At 42.7% G+C, this 9,403-nt stretch overlaps 1 protein-coding gene across 9 annotated transcripts in view; it reads left to right on the top strand.

Moving 5' to 3' along the window:
• The first annotated feature begins 7 nt into the window (after window positions 1–7).
• Window positions 8–9,403, top strand: part of TLE1 (transducin-like enhancer of split 1 (E(sp1) homolog, Drosophila)) — a 129,271-nt gene continuing 119,875 nt past the window's right edge. For 7 of the 9 annotated variants that reach the window (XM_006834948.1, XM_006834949.1, XM_006834945.1 and 4 more), the window contains exons 1-4: window positions 115–138; window positions 955–1,055; window positions 2,505–2,568; window positions 2,676–2,720. In XM_006834948.1, the coding sequence (XP_006835011.1) occupies window positions 115–138; window positions 955–1,055; window positions 2,505–2,568; window positions 2,676–2,720 (234 nt within the window). Of the gene's footprint in view, window positions 139–954; window positions 1,056–2,504; window positions 2,569–2,675; window positions 2,721–9,403 lie in introns of all 9 variants that reach the window. The other 2 variants (XM_006834942.1, XM_006834947.1) reach the window with 2 other exon arrangements.

Raw genomic sequence — 9,403 nt, 5'->3', positions numbered from 1 at the left:
CAACCAGCGTTTCCCTCTTCTGCCTGGCTTAATTTTTCTCATCGGGATTAAAGTTGGAAATTGAGCGGAGAATTAAGTTGCCCGAGGAACAGAGACGCGGCCGCCTCCAGAGCTATGTTCCCGCAGAGCCGGCACCCGGTGAGATACGGCCGGGTGGGTGAGGGGGATGTTGGGGGCAGAAATGCGGGTGGGTGAGGCACTGCTGCTTTGCTATAAGAAACGAGTAGTTCTTGTAATCTGGCAGATATCTTGCCCCACGATGTGAGGCTAGGGGCGTCCTGGGCCCCCTCCACACCGTAGGTAATGGGCTGAAACTGTTACCCCCTTTCTTCTCTGTCCCCTCCCACTTGTCTAGACTGGGCAGAGGGGGGCGCCCAAGGAGGCTAGGGTTTCTCTCCCTTAGCCAGCCACATTCTCCCTCTCCTCCGTGGCAGGTTGGGGGCGCCCCCCTTTTTTATTTGGTCTCGCTTATTTGCATGTCAATGCAGCCCCCCCTTCCGGTGTGCCAGGAGGTGGCCCTGGCTACTCTGGGAAGGCTGGGGAAGTGGGGGATGCGTAGGGGAGTTGTTTTTCTCCTTGATACCCGAGGTCATTATCGTCCCTGTGGGGGAGGAAGGAGAGAGGAGAAGACAATTTGACCGGACTAGGACTATTTGACCCGGTCCTTCCTGGCTCCTGGAGAGCCCCCCTCCCTGGACCCTGTGACCCGGGCACACCGCCCACCATGGAGACTGTTAGGGACTCTGAGCCTCTTTAGAAGCTGGGAGTCAGGGGAATGTCGTCTTTCCCCTCCCAAAGCGAAATGTAAAGTCTAGTTCGAGGCTTCATTTTCTGCACATCTAACTTTATTATTGTTATTTTTATTGTTTTTATGTCCCACACACTCCTTGCTCTGACTTAACCGCTTTATCTGCCCGAACCCCTATCCCTTGCTCCTGTTTGCTGCTCGCCTAGACGCCCCACCAGGCTGCAGGCCAGCCCTTCAAGTTCACAATCCCAGAGTCCCTGGACCGGATCAAGGAGGAATTCCAGTTCCTGCAGGCACAGTATCACAGGTGCGTGTCCCGTGGCACTGTGCGAGTGGTGGCCCTGGAGTGGCTCCAGCGTCCCATTGCCCCTTGCCCAGCCCGGTGGCGGCTGCTGTACTTAGTACTTGTGTCCAGGCGGTGGCGTGTGGAGTCGCAGTTAAGACCTGTCATTCAAGTTTCCCCCTTTCCTGGCTCTTCCCAGGCAGCCTCTTCTCTTGTCTCCTCCTCCTTCCATTGTTTCCCTTTTGCCCATTTGTTGCTGTTCCAGGGAGTCCTTTTTCGTGTATTTAGGAGTTGCATGAGAACCGTCAATATTTGCACTTCATTTATTTATTTTGCAACAGGCTGAGCTGAAACGTTGGTCCAATCGATGCTTTGGCTCTGGAGTGCAGGCTCAGAGGCAAAGCCAGTGTTGAAATCACTGCTTGCTGTACTAGGGAATTGGACTGTTAGAGGCAAAGTCCCATATGGAAGGCTGGATGGTTTTAGCGTTTCCTGTCATTGGTGATGGTGGGGGAAGGTAGTGTGTGGGAGAAAACTCAACTTGCGCTGGCATCATTTTTTATAGGAGAGGAGACTGGAGTCACACTTTTCCACCTCAGCCTTAGTTTCTTCTCTAAAGATACCTGTTTTAAAAGAATTAAGTGAAAACTATTTGTAAAGTATCTGGCTCATAGTGAACTTTGCAGTAATGTTAGCTCCTTGCCTTTCTCTTATGAATCTTGACTGATTGAAGTGAAGATATAACTATATAATGACCATTTTGATTTTTTGTGATGTGGGTGGGTGGGGGGAAGCACACAGATCAAAGTAAGTGACTTGCATGCAAATTTTCTGGTTTTTTTTTTTCCTGGAGTTTTCTGATTTTTGACATTTTGTTTACTTGTATGTAATACCTCCAAACCTGAGGTATACCTGGGTAACACACCATGTTTATAAAGCAGGGAGAACTTCAATCCATTTGATTGCAGTAGCTCCTTGACAGGCATGTTTTGGCAAGCATTTAACAACCAAAGATTTTAAAAGGGACCAACTTCACAGAATACCATTTTTCAAACCTAGAGACTGCGTTGTTAAAGGTGGTGTGTGGTACAGCCTATTTCTGAGATTGAAGAGTGTGCAAAGACCAGATTTTGGTGGAATCCAGAGAAGTAGTCTGAGACAGGAGGGTAGGAGTGAACAAATGGGCATGAGAAGGAACTGGTCAGACTCACGGTTTTTTTTTTTTTGCATTTTTGTTCATCTTCTGTGACCCAGTGCCAAGAAGAAAAAGAATGATAGCTGAATTGATAGTCTGTACTGTTCACCTTATTCCTTTTCCTTACTGAGTACTTGGGCAAAGCTTTTAGGTGTTTACCTAGATAGTTTATGGCTTCTCCAAATTGATGTGTTTTTACTTGAAGTGCAAATACGTGAGACAGATGTTAAAACAAGTTACATAATGTTTACATTAAATTGCCTGTTTTGCTTTTGTAGCCTTAAGTTGGAATGTGAGAAACTGGCAAGTGAAAAGACAGAAATGCAGAGGCACTATGTGATGGTAGGTATCAAAGTGTGGACTTCTTTCATCTACTATTAGCAAATATGGGCTCTTACCATTATGAATATATGAGTTAATGAAATGCTTAATCCTTTTTGTCTTTACAGTATTATGAAATGTCATATGGATTAAACATTGAAATGCATAAACAGGTAAGCTTTAATGAGAAATCACTTCATTATGATTTTATAATACTGGCTTTGTCCTCAGTAGTGAGGGGTTTGTAAACCATTTTTCTGCCTTGTTTTCCCTTCCTATGAGCTGTTGTAGTATTCTGCATCCAAGGTTCTTTCTAGACAATAGGAAGTTGAAATGACTAGTGAGAAGTGCTCACGAAATATAAACTTGTCTCTTTGTAGGCAGATACATATTATTGAGACTCTGAATTTACTTTTTCATCTGGTTGGATTTATTCTTTTGAAAGATCTGAGTTGCCTTTGGAGCTTCTGGTTCAGAATAGCTATGTTTGTGCTCATTTAGGAAAGAAATATGGCCTGTGGGGGTGAGGAGGGTATTCCAAGAGTCTCTTTAATTGTCTGGAACAAGATATGTGATTAACTCTGCAGTTCTCTTGTTGCTTTGGGGTTGCATCAAGAGACACCCAGGGCTGGTGGCTTATTAGCAAACATATTTTTGAAACATGTCTCAATTGATGCAAGTTTGGAGATGAAAAAAAGCATCTTTTTTATGTTGGGAGTTGCTTCAGTCCTTGTGGTTTTAAAAGCATGAAAAGATTAGTGACTGGAAAGCTCTAGCTATGACTATGAGTTTGCAAGTTCCCATAAAATTCACACTTATGGCTACCATAATGGTGCATAAAAAGAGTACTGAGCTGGAACAAGACACTGAGGACCTCATAAGAGAAGAAAAGCTAAATGATTGCTCAGCCCAAAGGACCCTCGATTGAGTAGTCATTGTCTGCCAAAGAAAGCATTAATGGCAGGGTGTAAGTATTCTGGAGATATGCTGACATTCACTTTTTCATCAAGACGCTGGTACAATACGTCTTTTAGAAATCGATTGCCTCTTAAAAAAATTATCATCAGATGAAGTTGCACAGTTGGACACATTTCAAAGTGTAACAATACAATTCTTACTTGATGTATATGTGCTATTTCATCTGAAACCCTTGTTTCATTAAATTAAAGAGCATGGCTGACCGGCTGGGGCACAGTGGAGAAATTGATTAGTTTCAGCCTTCAGATCTTCCTTATATTCAAAGACTTTCATTAAGCAAGTGTGTTTCAGAGTTGAATTCTGCTTTTGTAACTCTGTGCTCTTTGATTTTTAATTCATCATAGATTTCATAATGTTAAGTTATCATGTACATTAGATATGTTCTCAGATACGTGTTTGGAAGGGGATAGTTAAGTTCAGGGCCTTTTAATATAATTGAACCTTTTTAAAAGGTTGATACTCTGAATTAGAGCGTTGGTAACCTAGTTTGTGCTGGATTTCACCTTTGTTTTTCTGTGTTTAAATAGCTAGGGCCCTATTGAAGAAATTACAACTTGTTGATAGTAATTGAAGATCTGTGGCTAAGCACTGGTCATTTAAATGAATTATGCAAATACACTTGGCCTAGGATTTCTGACTTGTCACTTAAAAAAAAAAAATTAAAGTGTGCTTTTTGGTAACCAATAAGCATAAAGAATAAGAGCATGACTTAATCTTATTCTCCCAAACTTTTCCTGTACTCAAATGGATTTTAACAAAGCTCCCTGACTTTTTTACACATGAACAAGGCCTCGGTGCTGGATTTACTGAGGATGCAAAAAGAGGTGGTAATCTAGAGTCCGTGGTGAAATACCCTCTTGCTGCTCTTTGCCCCTGCTTCCTGTTCTTATCCAGTAGGAAGAAGGGACAAAAAGCAGCAGGAGCCCCATAGTGTGGAGAGAGTTTTCTAATGAGTTTCTGTCTTCCACCAGGCATTTGTGGGTATATAGTTTGCCTGTGTGCACTGATGCTACGCTATACATAATTGGTACAGTAATTTGACAAACGTGAAAAGCTGAGAGACAGATACCATGTTCTTTATAGTAGGGTATTAAGCCCCCTGAAATTTAGTGACAGAACCTTAACTGGATTGGTACGCAAAGCAGGGCTTTAATTCAGTTTAAAGTGGCCTTACATTTGAAAAACATCCTTCTGAATGTCACGCATTAATAATAAGTTCTGAGGAGGCATTTGGTGTGGCTAGTAATCATAATTCTTATTAAAACTGGTGACGTCTGGCCCCCAGGGTGTAGCCAGGCTCAAATTGATGCTTTTTGCCGCCTGATCACCAGCAAGGCCTAAGTGCTCATTATATTGTAGAGAGGGCCTTTGGAGCTCTCATTAGATTTGACAGGAATTCTCTCTAGGGGGAAACTGGGCATTAGCGAGACTCCTGACAGGCTGAAATTATTCCTGCTTTATGGCTTATAACCAAATGCTAGCAAGGCATCATCAGGGGACACAAAAAATTGTCATTTCTGACAACATCTTTGTTACTGAAAAAAATGCAGTGATGGGGAAACTTTCAGCAGAGAGCTTTAATGTTGTTAAGATTTGTCTCTTGTGTGACGACCGCCCTCCTTTCCCACCTTTCAGCGGGTCTGTTGGAAGAGTGCGTTTGAGAGTTTTCAGTGTCAAGTCTCACCACCAAGTTTTCCATCTGGAAGTTTTTTAAAGTGGAAGTGCGTCCAAATCAAGAGTGGTATCATTGTGGTTTCCTTCTTTGGTTTGGTGCCCGCAGTCTATGTTTATGTTGTGTCAACACTTCCTGATAAACCTTTCCCTTGACTTTCTGTTCTCTCATTTGTGGCTGGTTACGGAGAAGTCTACTGAGTAGAAATGCTAGCAGATACTTAAATCTTTTATTATAACAGTGAGGCAATTTATCTTACCAAAGCCTTTCTTATATAGATCTCTGACTGTCTATCAGGGGCAATAGTGGTTGAGTGGTAGAATCCTCACTTGTCATGCAGGGGTCCTGGGTTCAATTCCTGGCCAGTGCATCTCATGCTCAATTACCACTGTCAGCGGAAGCTTGTGAGTTGCTATGATGCTGAAACAGGTTTTTGCGGACCTTCCAGCCTAAGAAGGTACTGGAAGAAACACCTAGCAATCTACTTCTGAAAATCAACCTGTGAAAACCCTCTCTGGATCCCAGCAACTGATTATGAGAACTGATCAGGATAAGGCAGCATTTTGTTCTGCTGTGACTTGGATTGTCCTAAGTCAGGAGCTGAGATGTCAGTAAATAACAATAAAAAGCCTGTCTTATCTCACTTTCCATGTTAGATTGGCAAACTCTGTATTATCTCTGTACAAGAAGGAGGTAGAGTCAGGTGGTATAAAATTTAACAGTGTTCTGATACCAGTGGAAGCAAGTCTAGTATATAGGGCTGTGCATGGTGTGTATGGCGGCGTGATCTTTAGCTTGCTTTTGTTTTATTTCAATCTTTGGGGGAATAAAGCACATAGTAAATACATCTAAAGGCCTTATTGATCCCACTTGTATATTTTCCAGCATACAGAAGTCATGCTATAAGCTATCGTGAGTGGATTAACCTTGCCTAGCACTTAACAGTTTCCAAAGGTGATTTGTCTGAGTTGATGACATCACAGTCATCCTGTGTGGTGGTAGATCAGATAGGGTTTTGCTTTGCTCACACCGTGGACACATGATCAGAGTCTGGGAAGCTTGAGCTGGGATCACTTTTCCCCTGTACCCACCTGAAATGAAGCCATGCTAGCAGCACCCTCGAGTCTCTGTAGTAACCCCCAATCTCCCACCCCCAACCGATCTGTATCTCTCTCTCTTCTCACTCTTGTGTATGCTGCTCAACCTTACAATTAGGAAACTCAGCACATAGACTGGTTGGTGGAGGTCAGAAATTACAGGTAGGTAGAAAGTTGTAAGTGGTTGAGAGATACTATCCTCAGATTAAGTTACATTTAAGAGGACAAGAAAATGATGTGCTTAATAATCTTTTTTTTTGTGTGTGTGTTTAGGTAGGACTATTAGTGTGGTTTTTACCTATGAGTTATTTCCTGAGAAAGAACTGGCTTAGTGTCTGGAAGGTTTATCTTCTTATTTTTTAACCATGTGAGTTGTCTGTCTGTAGTTTGTCATGTTGCGTTCCTCTTCCCAGTAAAAAAATCTCAGACTTAGGGGAAAAGGACTTGCTAGTGCATAGGCTCTCAGAGTTAAGCATGACCAGGTGTTAACAACCTTGTACTACAAAGAAGGAGCTGTCATCAAGATTAGAGTGGCCTCTGACTTTGTTTTCCTTAGCCAGGCCTGTCCTTTGCTGGCTTTATAGAGAGAAGGCTCCCTGTATTTTTAGATCCTTGATTCTGAGGTACAAGATTAGCCTTTGTTTTGTATTGCAGGCAGCACAGATTCCTTACTGCTGACTCCTCACTGGCACTGTGGGCTAGTGGAGTGGCTGGTTGTTTTCTGCCCAGGCCCGAACTAGGGTTAGGCAAAGGAGGCAGTCACCTCAGGCTAGAAATACAAAGGGACACCAAAAAAACCGGAAGATAAATGGTATTTTAATGCAGTTTTAAAAATTTTGAAACCAATGCACAGACATCCACAGTATTCTATATAAAGGCAGGATTTCACAACGTGGGGATTAGGTGAGATGATGGAAGCCAAGATAACTCTGAGTGCCTCTCCTTGTTTCTGCATCTCTGGAATGGAGAGGAGAGTTTGAGAGTCCCCTTGGGAGCTGTTGTCCTGTAGAATCTACCTTTGTGTAAAACAGTTGCTTGAGGTCACTTACTTAAGGACTGTATGACTTGACTAAGGTGTTTCTGAGTGGCACAAATGCCTTAGCACTCTACTAGCTGAATGGTTGGCAGTTTGAATCCCCCAGAGGCACCTCAGATACTAGACAGACCTGGTGATCTGTTTCTGAAAGATCCAGCCATAAAAATTTGGAGTTTACCCCGTGGCAATTGCTATCTGTGACATTAGCCACTTATCTGGACCTCAGTTGTCCTTATCTTTGTAACTTGAGGAGTGTTTTAGCCAGCAACCAGCCACAGAGAGCTGAAGATGTTCTCCCAAATAATGTTTAACATGAAATCCGGAAGGAAAATCCCTTCCTTTAGTAAATATTTAAGTAACCCATTTTGAGTGCTAAACTAAAGATATCTCTAGTCTCATGGAGCCATTTGAGGTTTCTGCAGATCTGGATGTTTAATGTTCTTTTGTTAAACTTTTATAAAGTGAATTCAATAGGAGGAAACTTAAGCATCTTGGCTCTCTTTAAGACTTTAATGGATTCAGTTGCTCCCACCCCCACCCCCACCCACCCATTTCCATCATTTCCTATAGTTTCAGGTTTTTGAAAATTGGAAATTCTCAGAACTAGGACCTTTAACTCAAGATAGTCAGCATAGTGATTGTTAATAAAATTTTCATAGACCTGCTTATGTTGGCTGGTTAGTTTGATAAGATTAGGTCCTCACTAATGGAGTTGGTGTGTTCTCTGGTAATAAATCTGCCATAGAATTTTCCATGAACATGGTTTTATGTTTTAAGTAGAGCTATTGGTAGCGTAGTAGTTACGAGTCGGGCTGCAAACCGCAAGGTCAGCAGTTCAAAACTACCAGCTCTTCCGTGGGAGAAAGATGAGGCTTTCTACTCCTGTAAAGATTTACAGGGTCGTTGTTGAGACAGAACCGACTCCATGGCACATAATAGTGACAACATTGTATATTGGGAGTCCTGGTGTGGTACTGTTGGTTAACACGCTGGACTGCGAAGTCGTTTGAATCGCAAGGTTGGTGGTTCAAGCTCACCAGTCACTCCTTGGAAACCCTATATAGGGTCACTATGGGTCGGAACTGACTTGACGGCACTTAACAGCAATTGTATGTTGAGGTGTCCTGATGTGACACTGTGGGATAAAACACTGGACTGAAAGGTTGGTTTTGAACCACAAGGTTGGCAGTTCAAACTCATCAGCTGCTCCTCAGAAACCCTGTATAGGCTTGCTATGAGTCAGAACCTACTCGATGTATTGGAGGAGCTCGGTGTCTCTATAGGTAATCATTGGACTGTGACAAGGTTGGAAGATAGGCTTTCTGTTCCTGCAAAGATTTTATAGCTTCGAAACCCTGTACAGGGTCACTATGAGTTGGAACTGACTAGATGGTGCTTAACAACAACAGTTATGTATTGGAGTTCCTAAGTGATGCAAAGCGATAAGCACTTGGCTACTAGCCAGAAGGTTGGCGGTTCGACTCTACCCAGAGGTGCCTCTGCCTGGTGATCTGCCTACAAAAAGTCAGCCATTAAAAAACCCAATAGAGCATACTTCTACACTGACCACACATCCGGTTACAGAGTTGGAGTAGACATAAATGTGGATATATAAATATGTTGTTGTTGTTAAGTACCGTGGAGTCAGTTCTGACTCATAGCCACCCTGTACAATACAAGGTTTCTGAGGCTGTACATTTTTACGAGAGCAAAAAGCCTCATTTTTCTCCCACAGAATGGCTGGTAATTTCGAACTGCCAACCTTGAGGTTAGCAGCCCGATTTGTAACCACTATACTAACAGAGCTCCTTAATATATATGTAACATTATTGTGTACTGTTGAGTTGGTTCCTACTCATAGTGATGACCCTATATAGGGTTTCTAAGAGCAACTGGTAGAATTCAGCTGCCGACCTTGAGGTTATCAGTCCAGTGCTTATCCTACAGTGCCATGCCAGGGCTCATGCATCATCTATAGAGTGTATAGAGGTAGATGTATATCTAGATCTCTATATAGATAGGCACATATGTATACATATACCTATATGTATCTTGTGTTTGTGTGTGTAGACA

Source organism: Chrysochloris asiatica, unplaced genomic scaffold (assembly GCF_000296735.1).
Source record: "Chrysochloris asiatica unplaced genomic scaffold, ChrAsi1.0 scaffold00014, whole genome shotgun sequence".
Lineage (NCBI taxonomy): Eukaryota > Metazoa > Chordata > Mammalia > Afrosoricida > Chrysochloridae > Chrysochloris > Chrysochloris asiatica.
This window is presented reverse-complemented; position numbering and strand designations above follow the sequence as displayed.